Here is a 20,113-nt window from a genome sequence, read left to right as displayed (position 1 = left end):
AGTAATGCGTTATAATTTTTGGATTAATTAAAACCATTTAATACAACTGACTAGTCAAACTTGCCAATAATCTCAGAACCCTAAATATAAATATAATAATTTTAACAATGCATAGCTGCTAATTTTCATAACAGTTTTAAAGGAAAAAGAAAAAAAGAAGAAAAAAAAAGAAAAAAAAAAAAACTTGGTCCCTGAGGAGCACTAAAGAACTTTATTAAATTACTGTGTCATGGTTCCAGTTGGAAGGAGATGCATGTCATGTTAAATCAGCACTCTGCCGTTGGTCATTTGCAATATCAGTCAAATTGCCTCTTTGTGAAAGCAGACAGGTCATGTACAGTATTGAAAAGAACTGAAGTGATAGCTGTCTTATCCATTCTTGTACAACTGGAGGACAGGAAACAAGACTGAATGAGAGATACAGAAACTGATTACAGGAGACATAATCTGCCTAAGCAGCAAAAACCTGTCTAGTACACGTTTTGCTTTCATCCCTCCTTCCTTCTGCCTCCTTTCTCTCTCTCTCTCTCTCTCTCTCTCTCTGTCTCTCTCACTCTGTCTCTCGCCCCTCTTTATTCAGAATGCCACAAATTTTTCAACCACCTGTTAAACAACTGCAAGAAAACATGCTTAGAATTTTAAAACTAGAACTGAAACAATTTACTGCGGGTTATTTTTTAGCATCTGACATCTTATACAGTAGCACTCAGTGAACATGCTTCCTTTGGACACCATCTACTGCATATTTAAAGCTTATTTAAACATTATAAACAGCTATGCTTCAAATACCCTTTAATTATTAGATTAGTAGTAAACAGTGCTTGTGTAATAGCCAAACAGAGCTCACTCGTATGCTCGTCTGTTAGTCGTGTCTGCGGATGTCCGAAGCCCAGCTGTGCCCACGGAAAGCTGTGTTCTGTTCTGTTGTGTCTATAGCCTTATGAATGTGTGTCCAGCTGTCTGTATCTTTTTGCGTCTGCATGCTGCGTCTGCACGGAACAAACACATTTCAGCACTTAAAATTTTTTTTTTTATATACAGCCCAGTAAATATCGAGTTGACGATAGTGGTTATGTGGCTTATTTACTGTTTTTCTCCGATCAGAAATCCCTCCTTAGATGACGGGGAGGGCCACAGGTTTGAGTCCCAGCACTTCCAGTTGAGGTGAGAAGCAAACACTAAGGCTGAGGCTCTCTAAAGCACTCTGGAATATACAGTAAAGAGCGATGTAGACTGAGGATGCTGTTTTGACCTTTATGTTTCATGTAGTTTATTACAGTCATATTCTACCACTAGCAGTCATCAGTACATATTTATGAATGATGTGGCTGCTATTTAGTAATAACAGCCTGCTATATACAGGTCATATATTGAGGATCCCTCCCACGAGTTGGTTTTCAATTTAATTATAAACTACTATTCACCCTCCACTCTATCAGTGCCCACTCCAATTATTCCCATTATTTCTCTTGTAAAGATTAATAAAAAGACTTACAAAAATCCACCTTTTGGTTTATATGAATAAATGAGGAAATTTTAGCCTTGTATGGACATAAATTTATAAGATTAAGACAACCCACGGTGGTGTAGTGGTTAGCACTGTCACCTTGCAGGTTCGATTCGCCGCCTCATGCCTTAAGACCCCTTAGTGAGAAAATATTTTAACAAATTTTCAACCAAAACAAACATGCCACAATTATTGACACCCCTGCATTTAACACTTTGTTCATCCTCCCTTTCGCAAATAAAACAGCACTGAGTCTTCTCTTACTGTATAACGTTTTATAGGGTTGAATAATATAAAGCATCTGAGAAAATGAAGATGATGCCACTTTACCAAAAGGTGGATTTTTTCCTAATCCTTTTTAAATAATCTGAACAAGGTGTGCCAATAATGGTAGAAATGTTGTGCTGTGCTTGTTCTCTAAAGAAACATTTGACCATTGATTCACCTTGTACTAGTATATAATATACCTTATTAATAATGTAACATCTGTTTTAACAGAAGGGTACACTGCTAATGGAAATGAAATGGAAAAAAAATACGCATTTTTATTAGTCACAGTATGTGCTAAACCAGTCTGTTTTCATTATGCATGAAAGCATACGTATGATACGAAGATTAAGGTGTGGGGAAAGTCATTAAAATTACAGCTGGATTTGTTTTGCATTGTGATTTCTACCTTATGTTGTTTACAGGTGGCTGCTGTGTAGGCCTGTTTTCATGTCCAAAATAAGAGCAAGGATTTATGATTAAAATATCAGCTACGTTTTAACATGTTATAAAACTGACATTTTAATAGACCTCCGTGGCAGGCTGTGCTGCACTGAGTGTTCAGGTGCCTTTCTACCGTGGCCAGCATTGACTTTTTTGACAGCAAGTTGTTCTATATTGGCTTTTCTGTAGAATCAGACCAGACAGGCTGGCCTTTGCTCCCCACAGGCAGGAATGATCTTTGACTGTCCAGGATCCTGTCACCTGTTTACTGGTTATTATTGATAATCAATGTTAATGCATTAATGTTACGGGTGATCGGTGTACAGTATACAGTATTTAGGCACTCTCTAATTCATAAGCACACTCGCTCTCCTAATGTATGTCTCTACCTCTTATAAACTCTCATGGACCTATTTTTACACATTATGTATTTTTACTGTGCTAGTCACAGGTTTAGATGTGAACCCTGACAGTATGAGAATGGAGCCTATACAGTAATAGAATGGAGTACTGGAGTACTGAATGGAGTACTATAATATTGAGAGGTACAGTATAGAGAAAGACAGATTAATCACTACATGGACGAGAATGTGTGTTAATGATTACTTTTTTATTGTTTTTTGCCAGTTTTGACATAAAATTGATGTCTATCAGGGTGATAGCTATAGATAGATACAGATACAGTAAAGCAAAAGGAACATAAGTTTCCTCTAACAGCTTTTTAAGTATGTGTTATGTGTATAGAAATTGTTTGTCAAAATTATGTATAATTTTGAACAGTTAAATTAATTTCACAAAATCTTATTGGGATGTAAATGTTTTTGAAAAATTAAGGTTTTAATTTTTTTTATTATTTTTTTTTTACATACCAATCAGAAGTACTACTGTTGTCTCCCATGGTTTTATTTGTCCTCCCAGATAATGTGAAGTTTCTGAAGTCTTTTTTACCGAATCTCTTATTTACAAATCTCTTATTTACTTTTAATTGAATATGTACAGTATCAAGGTCATTACACACGTTTATAGCATACTGTATAATAGCTGCTGATTAGTGTCAAAATATTTAAATATTTTTAAAAGAATTTGATCAATGAAAGTGTTGGTAGAAAAGGAATTAAACTACTGTACAGTACCTGCTTGGGATTATTGTTTGTAGGTACAATTTATATCTCTCTTCGCCTTCGCTTTTCTTCACTCTCTCCGTCTATTTGGCTTGCCCGCTCACTAACAAACATATTCTGCTTTTTGCTTTCTCTCTCTTTTCCTCACTAGGCCTCCAGAGCCAGTTTACAGCACTGTGAATAAACTGTGTGATCGTGCTCCCTCTCCCCGTCACTATTCCCCTGTGGAGTTTGATAAAAGCCCAATGCACTCCGTCCCTTTTCCCCACTACCACCTAGGTGTGATCCCCGACTCCGATATTACCAGGTACTGACCACTTAATACTTTGCATGCCAGTGAGGTTTGCCTGCATGCACCACGGACAACATGCCTCTTATATGCCCTGCCTACTGTCTGTTCCCTGCATGCCCTGTCCAACAAGTCACCTATAAGGGTCGATTCTTAGTCTACATTTGGAGTCTTGTCTACCAGTATAGAATAAAGAAAGCCAGAATTTAACCAGAATTTAATTTAATTGGCAAAGTAGATAGAGAGTATCTAAACCCCGGGTCTTTAAATGGCAGCCCATGAGTGAGTTTTTAGTTGCCCACACTGTCCAATCTGTGTTACTATTATGTCAAAAAAATAGGATCTTCACATTCACCACATGCTATTGGGTGATATTACCCACAATTTTTGGGAAGGTATGTAGGAGAGTGGATAATATTCAACTATAATATTGCTCTTTTACTAATATTACACTCATTGTGCTTGTAAGTAGCGTATTATGTATTTGCAGCCAATTTAATTACAATTGTTAATATGTAGATAAAATCAAAAAGGCCAGATTAAGGTAGCTTGGACATGTTCAGAGGAGAGATTATAAATATATTGGTAGAAGGATGCTGAGGTTGGAACTGCCATGCAGGAGGTCTAGAGGAAGACCAAAGAGGAGATTTATGGATGCAGTGAGAGAGGACATGAAGTTAGTTGGTGTGAGAGAAGAGGATGCAGAGGATAGGGTTAGATGGAGGCAGATGATTCGCTGTGGCGACCCCTGAAAGGAAACAGTCGAAAGACAAAGAAGAAGAATATGTGTGATGCAAAGTAAAGGGTGATCGAATAAGAATTAAATAAAGAAGTATATGATTGAGTGTGTGTGGGTAAGTGTGTGAAAGCTGTTGTGTTGTTTAGTTTGTTTAAAAAGTGGTGATACAAATTTTCCACATTAATGGATACTTTTGTATAAAATTTACAGGAGAGTATGTTCATTTTGTATAGTCACCAACAATTGAGACATTGACAGTAGTTGCAGAATAAAAAATAAAAAAATGTAACATGACACATTGGGATATTGTGTCCAGGATGATATCAGCATATTTTATACAAGCAAGAGTAGTTGTGGTGGAATGGTATTGCTGAAAGCTGAAAGCTGGAGACTTCGGCCATCTGGGATCCCCTTGTAACCTACACCAGTAAAAGAAAATGTAAAATAATACCATATGAGTCATTCATTTATTTATTTAATAAAAGAAAAGCAAGGACATCTCCAACTCATATTCTTGCCACTTTTCTGGTGAAGTTATTTTTAGGGGTTTCAGCAAAATAAAATTAATCAATCACTTTGGTGTCAAAATTATGATGAGGGTTCCCTCTTTCTTACTACAGCTATAGAATCCTCATTTAAATATTCTAAAAAACGGATTTTTTCCCCTGAAGCCCTCATTGGAAACAAACTCCCACTGGCCATATCTCAGCTACTGGACATCATACACTCATAAACTTGGAAAACAAAATGGACAGCTATCACTTATTGAACCAGGAGTCTGAAAATATGCACAACTCAAATCACCCAGAATGTGACTTACTACCTGATTCGATGTGACGGGTAACGTTATAACTTTGGTCCTGTAATTAAGTGCTATTATGATATAATTAATAAATATATGGTATAATTAGGTGCTATTATGATAATTAAGTCTTTCCTTTAAGGCAGAAGAACGTTTGCTCTAAGTTTGGGATGGTTGCTGTAAAGCTTTATTCACAAAATATAGTGATTTGACCTTGAATAGAAAACCTGGATGTAGCCACAAGTTCATTCCAGGGTCATCTGGACCCCAGTGCACACAAACTCGTCGAGCACGACAAGCTCGTCATCAGAGGATGTAGTCAGTTGCTCAAGCAGTTAGAAGTTAGTAAAAATCCTGACATTTTATAGCATCAGAACGAAGAGCATCGATGAGCTTTTTTAGGAAAAATGGGAAGTGCACCAAATCCAGCTGAATCCAGCATCTGCAGGACGGCTTCCTCAAAGGTGTGCTAGAACTTGAGTGTTTCAGGACTGTCATCTGGACTGTCTGGTTGTAGTCCTTACTTGCCCTGATGGTTGATACAACCAAGTGTCCTGACCACTAACTCATGCTAACAGTATGCACTCACAGACTTGGTTATAAATAATGGCGATTCTGGAATATAATGGAAAAAACAATGCACAGGGTGAAGCTGACTGAAGAGAGAATAACAGTTAAGTGCCACTTTCTGAGTGGAGAGTAGGAAATTACACAGTGCATGTACATAGAGTAGGGATAATATAGCACATTGGATGGTGAGTGACAGCTAGTATGATCTGCTGTGGTGAAGAGGGAAAGCTACACTAAGCTAAGCTAAATAAAACACTAGAGCTCCTGAATTCCTTACAAAACAGTGGTTAGATAGATAGATATAGATAGATAGACAGACAGATAGATACTGTAGACAGACAGACAGACAGACAGACAGACAGATAGATACTACAGACAGACAGACAGATAGATAGATAGATAGATAGATAGATAGATAGATAGATAGATAGATAGATAGATAGATAGATAAGCATGGTTGCTTAAGTGGTAAGCATTGTCGCGTTGCACCTTCATGGTCCCACTTCAATTCCCACCTTGGGTCTGTGTGCGTGGAGTTTGCAAGTTCTCCCTGTGCTTGGTGGGTTTCCTCAGGTACTTTGGTTACTAGTGTGGGAATGTGCATGTGAATGGTAAACTGAGGTCCCACCGCGGTTGTAAAATGGGAATAAATACAATAGTAATCATCATTGGCCTCCACAGCCCCTACATGGACTACAGAGGCCCCTGGATGGATGGATGGATGGATGGATGAATAGATGGATGGATGGATGGATGGATGGATGGATGGATGGAAGGATAGATAGATAGATAGATAGATAGATAGATAGATAGATAGATAGATAGATAGATAGATAGATAGATAGATCCTACTGTAGTCGCAATGTTCAAAGCAGATAACAGGCATCTCGTGTACATCCTCGTCTAACAAGCTGTATGACAGTGGCATTTATTGCAAACATTGCATCATTTCACTGTGTGAGTTTGTACAAAGGTCTCGGACTATGTGAAAAGGGCATGCAGGTGATACGCACTGCCTCCTGGCAGTTACGTGGGGTGAAATGAAACTGTAGTTTCTGAGTGACTGAACTCATTTAGTACCATTTACTGCCTGTTCTAACCCCATGACCCTTCATTGTGCCGCTGGATGTGTTTTTTATTATATTGTTTATTGACGAGTCCTTGAAGGTCACAGCCTAGATGTTCACAGAATGTTGATCGGGGTTTATGTGTAGTGTCTGAGCAATGTCTGAGCTTTGTAAACCTGAGAGGATTGATGTAATCTCTTTTATTGCCGCTGTAGCTGTTTGCATTTTATCTGCCAGAACAGTTTGACTTTAAATGGGTAGAACGCCATAGCGTCTCATCTGTCGCGCTGCTGATTAAATGAATTAAAGTTTATAGTTTAGAGATTAATTGGGTTTAATCCATTCTTCTTTTTTTATATATAAGTACTGTGTGCATGTTTGTGGCTCAGTGTATAAGTCTTTGCCTGTCTTTGGCCCAGATGGCTTTGGAACAGCCCGAGCTTGCTGCTGCTGGAGCCTTGTTTTGGCACCAGTTGCCCGATTTGTGTCTTGTTCAGAATTTTAACGAGGAGTGTATTACTCAATTAATTAAAAAGCAGTCTCTAATTGGCTTCAGTGGGAATGGGAATGATTTGAATCTCAGACAGCAAATAAGAGAAAGCTGCCTTTGTTTGGAATTTACAATGTTAACTTATACAGTATGACTGATGGTGTTCTGGTTTTCAAATTGGGCAGAGAGAGAGAGAGAGAGAGCAAAACATTTTGGGCCAAATACTTAAAAAACTATGCTGAGACCATTCTTAATGATAGTTAATCAATTAATAATCAAAACCTATTATTTCAATATTGTAACTACATTAAGTTATTCTGGAATTACATACTAGCGAATAGGAAAGGTATGTGGGTATGAGAGTAAGTATAACTCTTAAGGTGCTTTTATAGGATTAATTAAGTGCTTTAATGCTTGACTCAAAAAAAAAAAAAGATTTTTAAATTATTTGGCAGACTGTAAACAATATTACTTTTCCAGAAAACCTTTGCTATCTACCATCAGTGACTAAGAAGTATTATTTTAATGACCGTTAATCAGTTTCCCGGATGGAGACGGATATGCTGTTTCACTGGCATAAGCCTGTCATCCCTGATCAATCCATCATGTCAGAAGAAAAATCCCACCATCAGAGAAAGAGCTATGTTTGTTTTCTTTTGTCATCGTATGTTACGTGATGATTAATGTTTTTTTTTTTTTGGTAAGAAGTTGTGTAGGAGAAGGATCAGATTTTTCCTTTAAAAAAAGACACATAATAAATCACTTTTCCCTGGGGTTGAGTCTGATCGCTGATAATCAATATCCTTCTGGAACCACCTAGCTCATTCTGATCAGCTACAAGCTCACAAAGCACAAACTGAGCTAGTTAGTCATGTGTTACAGTAGTTGGTAAGTGCTGGTGAAAATAGTGTGGTTATTTCCAGTAAAAACAAAATGTACAGTATTTGTATTGTGTGAGATGTGCTTCTTAATGAAGCTTGTGAGTAACTGAGATAAAGGTTGTTGTTTAGTTTTTTTGCATTTTGGTTTAAAAAGGGAGAGAGAAAAAGAGAGAAATGTGTTTTGTGTACTACCTGCAGTGGTGTTTTTTTTTTTTTTTTTGGCTCTTCTGCTCCTTTCGACTCCAAACCAATTACAGTGTGGGAAGTGAACCGTCAACTAACATTCTCTCTCTCTCTCTCTCTCTCTCTCTCTCTCTCACCCGCCCTTCCTCCCTCTGTCTACTGACTTGCTCTCAAAAGGTTAAAGCCGCATTATTTTACTGCAGACAGAACACAGACCATTTAGAGAGGCTTTTCTGGATTTTTTAAAACAAATGTCTAAGCAAAAATGTGTATAAAGCATATGTAATATTAAAAGTATTTTTATTTATATGGAACAAAAAACAATCAAATAAACAAAATATTTAGGTTTCTTTTTTCCTCATATTTACATTTTGATTTGCTAAAATACTGATAGTTCCTATACTACTGATAGTATAGGAACAGACAGGCAGACTTAGGCTAAATTAAATGGAATATTTGGTTGCATATCCCTTACTCTAGGAGGTTTCCCCCTTCACTTATACACATTTGTTGACTTGTCCAGTCTAAAACTAAGTAAAAGCTGAAATTCTGCCCTGTTGTCTCATGCTTAAACTCAAATAGTTTTTAAAGAATAGCGAAAGCTGAAGAATTGGTCTTGCTGTTCCAATACTTTTGAAACACAAGATCGTGCAGCAAATTCAGTGATTGACAACACGGCTGTGTCTGTCAACCGCAATACCCACAATAATGGCCATTGCTGTAATTTACAGTCAGTTTGCTGTCAATAAGTCAGCAGGTCATTGAGTTAGCAGTCACGAAAAACAGGAAAACTCTTTTACATTGACTGTGTAAATCTAGAGCAGTGCGTAAACTAAAGAGACACCCTGGAAGGCCACACTACTGTATTGAGTGAAGGCTATTGGAAATATGTCAGTCACCCTCTGAGAGAGAGCACTTTTAAGCAGGACCTCATCTGAGTTTATTGATATGATGCATCTGTCTCCCTGTGAGTCACAGACATCGCTCTACATGTGGTAAATGTAGTCCAGTTGCTGACAGTGATGATTGTTGTACACTTGTGAATAAAGTGGTATAGGGATATTGGTATGGTTTAGGAGCATTAACAAGTCAGGGGAATGTTGATCGATTTGATGGTTTGCTGACTTGTGAACCATCTTAGCATGACGAGAACATGGTGACATTAAGCAACAGAACAGCTTTCATGCAGAGAAAAGGAACCTGATGCTTTCTTCTTCTGTTCTTCACATCTATCTTATGCTTAGACAATTTCTTTAAGGATAGGTGGTATATGGCTTTTCTGCTCAGCAGAGTAACAAAGAGTGGTATTTGAGTTTCTATATCCTTCCTGTCTGTTCAAACTAGTCTGTCCATTCTTCTCAAACCTCTCTCATAAACATGGCATTCGTTTTCAGACACTATTCTGTACACAACTCTGTGAAAACTTTTTAAAAGATTCCATGCAATCAGCAGTTTCTAAAATACCTGAAAGCACCCTGTCTGGCACCAACAATATACGGTATGGATTTGGATATACAATATAATTGGCATCATATCCAAGCACACTATGTATCTATATACCACCTATCCTGCGGGAAACTAAAATGTATGCTAGGGAGTTTAGGGCACAAGGCGGGGTCCAACCCATCAAGGGGCACAAGTACACACCCAATCATACACTACACAGGCAATAAGAAAACATATCTTTGGACAGTAGAGGAAACTACATACTGTAAAATCTACCAAGCATAAGGTGAACATGAAAACGCCTTGACCAGTGGCAAGATTTGTGGTTTACCGTAACATTAATAACAACTGCAGACTGTATAGATTGCAAATTTATAGCAAGTGCAATCATGGTGGTGTAGTCGGTAGAGTTGCCACCTCAGGTTCTTAACTCGATTCTGAACTCAGGTTATCATTAATGCAGAGTTTCTCTTGTTCTAGAGTTTCTGTGTGGGTGTGATTGAAGTACTGTAAAAACCTGCAAAACTACTTATTAGGCTTCCTAATGTGTTGCGTGATTTAAAACAAGAGTGGTGGCTAGAATGTGCTAGAATGTGCTAGAATGAGATACTGTAGAAAAGCATCTTTTTTTATCCTAACACAGTAATGTGTTTCCCGGGCTGTACCAATCATTGGTTAACAGACTGTTTTTATGGACGTAAACATAGAAGCTATAAGGGGTGAGCTATTAGATCGATGGAAAGAAAAATGAACAGTGATTTAGGTAAATTTTTTGTTCCTCTCAGAGACTCTTTGAATGCAGCTTGATAACAATCCAGATCATAACCCTTTTGTCACTAGGCAAATGCCAGATGTATTTATGCACTGCTTATTTTACCTACTGACTGTGTGTTTATGAGCTACAGTCTGTTTATCTGCTGTGGCCTTCACTGATCAAGGGGAAGTGACACGTTCCAGCCCACTCACACGCACTCCCTGGCTTACTCAGACATTGAAGCTTGTTTAAACATACCCTTTTTCAGCACTTGGATGATCATATCAGCTGTCACGCTGTCTTGCTGCCATCAAAAGCACTTTTAATGCAGCTGATAAAGTTCAGCATATGTACAGTATGTTACAACCGAATAAATAATAGAAGTAACTCACTGGAAGTTCCTTAAATTTTAAAAATTTTCCTACTATTTTTTATTAATATTTAATCAGGCGTAGTCGTTATCACTGTCACTTTGCACCTCCAGGTTTCGGGTTCGATTCCCGTCTTAGGGTCTATGCATGGAGTTGGTAGTGAGTGAATGAGTGTGCGAGTGTGTGTATGCATGAATGATTGGCACGGCATCCAGGGGTGTACCCCGCCTTGTGCCCTGGGATAGGGTCCAGACCCCCATGACCCTGTATACAGGATAAAGTGGTATAGATGTTGAGTGAGTGAGTGATATTTAATCATTTAATTATGATATTTAATCATAGCTAGTTTTAACTTATTATTTTGATTTTTCTACCAAACAGCCTTAAATAAAGCCTTAAAGTTATTTACATTGTGTATATCTTTACCCATACTGTTTGTGTACCATTAGTCAATCAGATGCCCAATTTTTCATGACTGTTTCTGTACTGTTAACTTTCAGAGCTTGTAGTTCTGCAGTAAAGTGCCCTTGACTATGTCATCATAGCAGTTTAAGAATATTTAAGATTTATTCTCAGCTCTTGTATGGAATCTGCATATCGGTTACAACCGAATGATATTCGCTTTTGAATATCTCTATGGAAGCCTGAATTTAAAATAGTGGGGCTACAATTACAGAAGGTGACACTAAATAAATGGCTAAATATAGTGAGATTTGTGAGTCCGCATAAATAACACCATGGCTGCAGTATAATCTATGCCAGTAAACACCCATCATTAGGAAATAGTGGAGGCTTTTAGAATATAAAGTAAGCACAATCTGGTTTGTTTGTTTTCCTATTTGGCATTAGGTTTCACGATGACAAATGTGGGGAAATGAGAGAGGGAGAGAAGCCAAATGAGACAGGAGGAGGCAGCTGGCCAGCGGGGAATATTGTACCGGGGGAATAGATTCATGCAAATGAGCTTCCAGAGAGCTGAATATAAGTTTAGAATTTACATAGTTACATTTTTATTTACATTTTAAGGGTATTTTGGTATTTCGCGGTGTGTGAAGAAAATACAGTAGATGATCTCTGTCCTTAAATGACTTTTTTACAGTTTGTAGTTCTGGGAAAACAACTCAGAGCATGGTTTGGAGTTAGAGTCCAATCATCAGCATTTTGCTGAATATGGAATATTTGTTCTTTTGAGCCAGTTATTATTTACATTCACTATTTGTTTATTCCAATATTGTAAAAGTAGTTTGAATGATCAGTCTAATAAAAAAAAAAAATACATGCTCATATCCCATAAGCATTACCAACTTGTTTTACTGTTGATTTACTCTTATTTGGAATCAGAGGTAATGCAGTGAAAGTTGTGTAATTGTAATGTTATAGTTTTATTTGCTTTCTGCACTAAAACTAGATATTATTCAGTGGATTTCCAGCCTATGAACTTTGTCTTCCATCTAGTGGTGAAAGTAGGTATCAGTTACAATTACAGTTGATGTCCAAGCATTATTACCAGGATTAGTCTTCAAAATGATGAACTAACTGTCCAACTAGCTATCCAGTTACTCATATCAGTATCGAAACCAGCCATGTATATTACTGTGTTAAAGTCTTTGGAAGCCAAAGCCACACAGTGACACATGAAACTTTTAAGATAATAACATTTAACATAAGGCATGAACCAGTGAGAAACCGGTGCAGGTGATGACCGATGATGCTGACTACTGAGGTTGTTACATAAGCAACCAATTTTTTAATTGTATCTTTAGGCGCTTTGCAGCCTGTTACATTTTTTCTTATTTCTTTAATTTAATCCTTATAATTTCATTTCATTAACTATAAAAAAAAATGAGAGATGGCTCAATGACTTTTGCAATTTCTTTGTATTTAGTTTTCTCCCCTAGGTAGGTAGACTGTACATCTAAATTGTCATTTGTTTAACTGAATATGCAAAATTGTGTGTTTGCATGCATGTGTGAGTTTGTGATGTGTAATGACCTGCAAAGGAATTGCTTCTGATCCTGGGTTTATCCCTTGCAGCTAGGTTGCACCAGGGTGGGTGTTGAATTCATGATGACTCTAACCAGGATAAAATAATTACTAAAGATGAATACAATTATATAATATAAATGAATGCTATGAGCTTAAATTTACATTACAACATATATAATATTATTAGTACGTATTTACTTGATGGACTTATAGTCCATTTAAAAAATACTGGAATGGCAAGGCCACTGTTTTGTTTTTGCTATACACTATACAATATACAGTATTATGGTTAATAATATGGTTCAGCTGGCAAGTTATTTAAACCTGACTGATGAACTGAATATCTTCTCATTTCTTAAATGTCAGGATATGTATCAGATGTTACTCTGTTTCAGAAACGTCAACATCAAAGACAACGTATAAGGAGATTGCTGAAAGTACAAAAATTGGGTTAAGAAGTGTAAAATGTGTTATTAAAGAGGTGAACCATTATCTCTGAGGAAGAATTGTGTTCATCCAGAATACTGTAAGTGTGATGGGAGAACACTTAACCGATTGGTGAAATCAAATCGTAAAAAAACAACAGTAGAATTCAGTTGGTTCTGTTGGTCAGGTCCAGTTTCAGCAACATAGTACCTAAAAATGACCTCAACTAACGACCTGAATATACTGAATTATGAAGTATTTCCATCAATTAATTTTTTCTTAGATGTTTTTTTTGATAGTACATGAACATTCCAAGATGACGATGCCAGAATTGTTCAAGCTTAAATTGTGAAGGGTGGTTCAGGGAGGCTGAAACATCATTGTCACACATGGATTGGCCACCCCACAGTCCAGACCTTATCCCCATTGAGAATCTTTTGGATGTGCTGGAGAAGACTTTACACAACGGTCCCACTCTGCTATCATCAATACAAGATCTTGGAAAGACGATAATGTTACTCTGGATGGAAATAAGTTTGTGACAATGCATAAGCTTATCAAAACAATGACACTATTTATTTATTTTTGGCTGAAAAATTTTTTTTTTGTGGCAGCTTGGTGGATCTGGGGCTTGAAAAATTTACCTTGTGGTTAGTAACCTTGTGGTTCTGACCCATTGAGCTACTTTGACAAGAAACACTTGTCAGTCATGTATTCCAATATTTAGATCACTTGTAAATGGATAAATTTTAAACAAAAAGTGTCATGTTCTGAGTTGTTATATATTGTAGTGTTCTCGTTTCAGTACTTTCTGAAGAATTTCAAATGCTGGTAAAATATTTAGAAAACAGTAAATCCTACAGCTTGAAGTTGGAGCACACCCATACAGTACAGGCACAAAAGGCTTACTGACTTACCTTAAGACCTAATAGTTTAATCTAGCCGAGATTCCAACTAAAGAAAAACCTATTTGGTTCGTGATATCAAAACATAGCTGCAACTTAACTTTGATTAGAACCAGATTTTCGTGCAGCTCTGACTAGAGTTACGTTACTTGCAGCATCACAGTAGAAACATTTGGACCATATTTCCAAAGCCAGTAGGTCTTAAACATAGCTGCTTACTGTTCTTTCAGTTCTTTACCCAAAACATACAAGGCAGTGTTTTTATAGTAGTATAAACTATATTTGGCTTATATTTGTGTTTTGTGAACACATATTTTAAAACTATTGTTCTGCGTATTTTAGTTTTTTTCTCTTTTAGTGCACTTGCCAAAATACTTTTATACTGTATATGCTATATAAAGTCAGACATGAAATCTATAAAGTGTACTAAAGTCCACCAGTGTGTTACTTGTTTCTTCTGTTGGATCAGCGTGTTTCATCTTTTCCATAGTGGGCAGCGTAGACTTTTTACTGTGACTTGTGCTGCTTTGGGTTTTCTGTTGGATTAAATTTGACATGCTAACCTTTGGTCCCCACAGGCATGGGTGAGCCTTGGGGCTCCTGACCATGGCATCTATCTGGTCTATGTCATCTATCTATTGGTGTTAATGTTGTGGTTGATTGATATATTAACAGTACATACATAATATTATGAATCTTTTCCATTCCTTTTTTTTTTTGTTTGTTTTTTATTTAATCCCTTTTAGCTGTACTTGAGTTGTACAATTATATTTGGATGGTTTTAAGTTTACATGAGTGCTGTGCTCTAGTTCATGTTCTCCATGTTCCATCTGTGTCCCACTGTGACTCTGATTGGCCTGAAGGCCTGGAGGTGTACCAACCCAGATATAGCCAGACAGGTAAACAGACAGAAGTAGAAGGATAAAAGCCACTAGGGGGAGGAACAGTGTGTGTGTATGTGTGTGTGTGTGTGTCTGTGTGTGTGCCCGTGTGTGTGTGTGCCCGTGTGTGTGAAAGAGAGAAAGAGAAATGAAAAATGGACAAAGGGAAGATCTAACACCTGCTCATAAGTGGGTCACAGAGAAATCAAATCAGAGATAAATTTTTGGTAGTGTACTTGTGATTTTCCTGCTGTGTTAAAAAGCTGTGTCCTGAACGTTATGAAACTGCGCAATCTGTAGTCCTAAGTAAATAGCTGTGTGCATGCTTTAACTCAAACTGACGTTTTGAATCAGACCTCCTTTAATGTGGCATCTGCATGGACTTGCCTGAAAGTTATTGATACAATGGACAATATATATTGCAGTAATGTTTCACAAACCTTTTTTTTCTATTTAACCAGTTCACAATATATATTATTTATAAATCATGACACGTTTATTTCTGCATACTGTAAATGAATGTTACTGATCTTTTTTAACAGTAAGACTTTTGATTACAAATAAATGCATTTGCAGGTGGAGTAGATTTCCTCTACTCAAAACCCTTGACAGTGGTAGAAACTACATAGCTTTACAGCGTGATTGAAAGGTGTATAGCAGAAATAAATTGTGACAGCGATGACCCAAATAAAATCTCATGTGACTCACACAGTGTTTTACAGTACAGTACGCTTTCATGATGGCAACAGTTTATACTTGAAGAGCCCATGTCAGAGCCATTTGCTATGTAAAAATGGAAAAATCCTTTCCTTACCCCAATGCACCCCTTCCACTTGTTAAAATCATATGAGACAGAGTCAAGAAGAAATGTAAACGCAGGACTGAAGGATTGAAATGAGCCTTATTAACATTTAATATAAATGTTGTAAAAGACAGCTTGTCTAAGGTATCTTAAAAATTCTTCTTCTTCTTTTTATTATTATTATTATTATTATTATTATTATGATTATGGAAATACTTACAAAATAGACTATTGTTCTGGAAAAAAAGACCATAATGGTCTTAATGACCTTTCACCGACCTTCCTATAGTGTGTGAAGTATCCTGTCCTTGGCAGTCTAATAATAATAAATTTTTTATTTTTTATGCCTATACCTGTGTGTGTGTGCGTGTGTGTGTGTGTGTGTGTGTGCATGCGCTCAGTCGCTGTCTCTAGGAAACCACTGAAAATAGGACAAATTCTCTAAAAGTAGAGCAGCCTCCTATTAGGCATCAGCCATTGTGCTCAAACACACACTAGTCCGTGAGCTAGCACCTGGCCAGCTGGCCTACGTACGTACGTGTGTGTATGTATACAGCATTCCAGGACATGTACGTGTGTGGGTCAGGAGAGATGCTGAGCCCTACGGACTCTGAACTGATGTATTATTGGACGTGTGCATACAGGGAACCGAGGAAGATCGTGCTGCATAAGGGCTCCACCGGACTGGGCTTTAACATCGTAGGAGGTGAAGATGGCGAAGGAATCTTCGTGTCCTTTATCCTGGCGGGAGGACCGGCTGACCTGAGCGGCGAGCTGAGAAGAGGAGACCAGATCTTGTCTGTAAGTTTTGTGAAGAGGCACACATATTTTAAAACTATTGTTCTGCGTATAATGTTTTTTTTCTTTTTCAGTGCAGTTGCCTTGCCAAAATACTTTTATTGTGCCCTTTGGGTTATTTCTAAAACTTTTTTTTTGGGGGGATAGACATGCTTAGACAAGTTTGTGTGTATACTTTCTACACGTACATTTAGTATACGTTATATGTCTAAAAGACTAAAATGTATGTCAATAGCCTGCATCTGTTTTTAACATCTAATTAGTACAAACCCTCTGTTCAGCAGTAGAGGGCGCCATCAGATATTATATCTCAAAATATGATCACACTTATTTTTCACAACAGAAACAGATTAGTCAAAAATAAAGGCTTTTGTATAAGCAATTTCAAGCTAATTAAGACTGAAGTAGCATCACATGGAGAGGAATCAATAATATGCTGTCTGAAGTTAGCTTTCTGAGTGTTTTCATTAGAGCTAATCAGAGTCTTATTTGAGCTCTGGGGAGTTATTCTAATTATGGAATGCAATAAACATTTCTAATCAGACACCTTCGGTTCCTGCGTTCTTCATAATAAAATACTCTCAGACTTTCGACCACTCCAAATCAGATGCCCTTGATAAGCACCCCAATTAAAATCAGACATGCTCAGTTCCAGTTCCTGCATTTCATCACCCCTAATCAGACATCCACTGTACTTGCTCGCCGCTATTTACCAGGGCTGACTGCAATTTTTTTAAGGTAAGCCAGTCCACTCAAGAGTTAAATGAGGGAGAAAAAAAGATAGGGCATAAACAAGGGAAAGAGGAGAAATGAGACTGAAGGCGGTGACTTGGGAACATTAGAAACATGGGAAGGAGGAGGAAGGAACAGACAGAGCGAGATAATGGTGTTCTGGCCTGATTTTGGAGTCTAAGAATAACTCTCAGGTTTGCCTTCTGAGTTCATGCTGTCAGATGAGTCTCAGTACATGGGCCATACTGCAGACTACTGTATAACACACACAAAAACAAACACATGCACAAACAGGAAAGGTAGAATGAGCAAGAACACACAGTATGTTGCATATACTTACTCATGAGCCCACCATGCTGATACACTCCGTCAGCGCTTCCCACGGTGAAACTGAGGCAGTGCTCTCTAGATTTTCACTATGAATGGTCTACGTTAATATGGCTCAGAAACAACTTTCCTGCTGTCCTTGCTGTCCATATCCTTGAACAGAAGTCTCCAAACAGGAGCTCTACTGCTCATTATTGTGCAGTACACAAGGATATGACAATTTATTTACAGTTTTTAAATTTGTCTGTTGCTTCAACAACCTTAGACCACTACAGTGGTAACTGTGCATACAAATTTAATCCATTCCAGAGGTGAGTTAGAAATTTCCATATATTTTCCATAGGAAAAAAAGCAGATAATCTGTTCCAGCCACCCTATAATATTACCAAGATGTATTACCAATTTCCAACACTATATTCATATTTTTGCATGTAAAACAAGCAAAATATTTTGAAACCCCCTTTTCTTCTTGCTACCATTCTTGAAAATATTCTTGGGAAACATGGTGCTATCTCTTCACTTAATCTTCCACAAAATGCAAAAAAAATAAAATAAATAAAAATACTATAAATTTACTTTGCTTGGCTTTTCACTGACGCAAACAAGGACAGCTCCTGGACGTACTTTCATTTAATACGAAATGTCTTTTCTTATGGTGAACATTCATGAGGTGGGGTATGCGAAGGTGCCACTGTATTTAAATACTGCCAGCTGCTCCTAATTAGCCTCATGTTTTTGAGATCTAGGCTACAGAATCATATCTCAAAGATCTCCCAAGTGTTTAACATATGTATATCAATAAGCTTAGCAAACAACAGATGAGAATGATCAAAATAAATGACTATTGTAGCACATATTACATACTGTAGCAGACAAAATTAAATTTATGAGCACTTATGAATTTGACTCCAACTTTCTCTCAGAAATCTGCCGCTAGCTTTTGTTACCAATAACATGACAACTTTCATTACCTCAAAGCATATGAACATTTATGATTAAAAGTTAGACTTAAAAAATGTATGTTCAAACTAGCCTATTTACCAACCTTGCTAGCATAAACAAAACGATTTAGGAGCATTTAATATATATATATAATTATAAAATCCTGTCAGAAATACAGGTTTGTTAGCTTTTGTTACCTAGTTGAATAGTGTTATTATTTTTTAAGATGAGGAACCTTATGGGTATCACTTTCATAAGGTTCTTTCTTACGTAAAAGCTGGCTTTTTAGCTAACTATCTAGCTTTAGAATCAACAGAAATAGTGATAGTCAGTTAGCTAATGTTAGCTCATGTTAGCTCATGTTTCCTTGCTCTAATATTTGGCTTTCTATTTATATTTTCTCACTTCAATTAATTTTTTATTCTATTTTTTTACTCCGCTGACAAACACTATCTATTCCATTGTACTGACTTTGATGAACAGTTTTGTATGGATGTGTGTGTGTGTGTGTGTGTGTGTGTATTTACATGCAGGTAAATGGCATTGATTTGCGAGGAGCTACACATGAACAGGCTGCGGCTGCACTCAAGGGGGCGGGTCAGACGGTGGCCATCGTCGCCCAATACCGGCCTGAGGGTGAGTGACGGACAGCCTTAGTGACCTATCAGTGCTCAGACGAAAATGATTCCCTTATTTGTCCAAGCCACTCAGATTACAAAGGTCACCTGCAGCCCCAAGCAGGACAGGAACACAGCTAACACATTCTCAGCACTTTTTTTTATCCTTGATGGTTTTTTTTTTTTTACTTCTGTGTTTAATTAGTGTGTGTTCAGCTTTGGCTGCTATTTTGGACTTCACAGCTAAGGAAAACAGATGCTTCCCTTAATAAATATGCCACAAACAGATACATTAATCCAAATATAACAAGATTAATCAATGTCTACATTTAAAATTGGATTACTAAAGCCTGGTTGATACTTCTGGTTGTGAAAGACGTTTACACTGAGATGCCATTACGGGGCTTAAGTAGAGCAAGCAGAGGCACGTTGATGGGTTTTTCTAAAACCTCAACCTTACTTTTGTGTGTCTCTGTGGTGCTGTGCATCAAACACCCTTTAGATGAACGTTAACTGTTGAGGTGGAGACGTGTGCTGTGGTTTCTCTCATCATTGTTGGCACCAAATGCATGCTCATTATACTTTATTAAAGAAGTAACATATTTCATGTTAGCTATTAAGTGTGGTGGGTAACATGAATGGTATAGTAGTCTAAATAAATAAACTATATAAACTGTCTGAGTAGGGGCTTCCCAATGCATCACTTTGACTCATGTTTTCCTGTGTAGAAATTTGAAAAATATCAAACTAGTTAAATTTAGTAACT

At 37.3% G+C, this 20,113-nt stretch overlaps 1 protein-coding gene across 27 annotated transcripts in view; it reads left to right on the top strand.

Moving 5' to 3' along the window:
• Positions 1–20,113, top strand: part of dlg2 (discs, large homolog 2 (Drosophila)) — a 277,019-nt gene that overhangs the window by 226,223 nt on the left and 30,683 nt on the right. For 15 of the 27 annotated variants that reach the window (XM_053515546.1, XM_053515542.1, XM_053515545.1 and 12 more), the window contains 4 exons: positions 1,105–1,164; positions 3,491–3,646; positions 16,576–16,732; positions 19,264–19,366. In XM_053515546.1, coding sequence (XP_053371521.1) covers positions 1,105–1,164; positions 3,491–3,646; positions 16,576–16,732; positions 19,264–19,366 — 476 coding nt within the window. The remainder of the gene's footprint in view (positions 1–1,104; positions 1,165–3,490; positions 3,647–16,575; positions 16,733–19,263; positions 19,367–20,113) is intronic. The other 12 variants (XM_053515568.1, XM_053515567.1, XM_053515547.1 and 9 more) reach the window with 2 other exon arrangements.

Source organism: Clarias gariepinus, chromosome 17 (genome assembly GCF_024256425.1).
Source record: "Clarias gariepinus isolate MV-2021 ecotype Netherlands chromosome 17, CGAR_prim_01v2, whole genome shotgun sequence".
In the NCBI taxonomy this organism is placed as follows: Eukaryota; Metazoa; Chordata; class Actinopteri; order Siluriformes; family Clariidae; genus Clarias; species Clarias gariepinus.
Note: the sequence above shows the minus strand (reverse complement) of the source record. Positions and strands in the feature narration are given on the sequence as shown.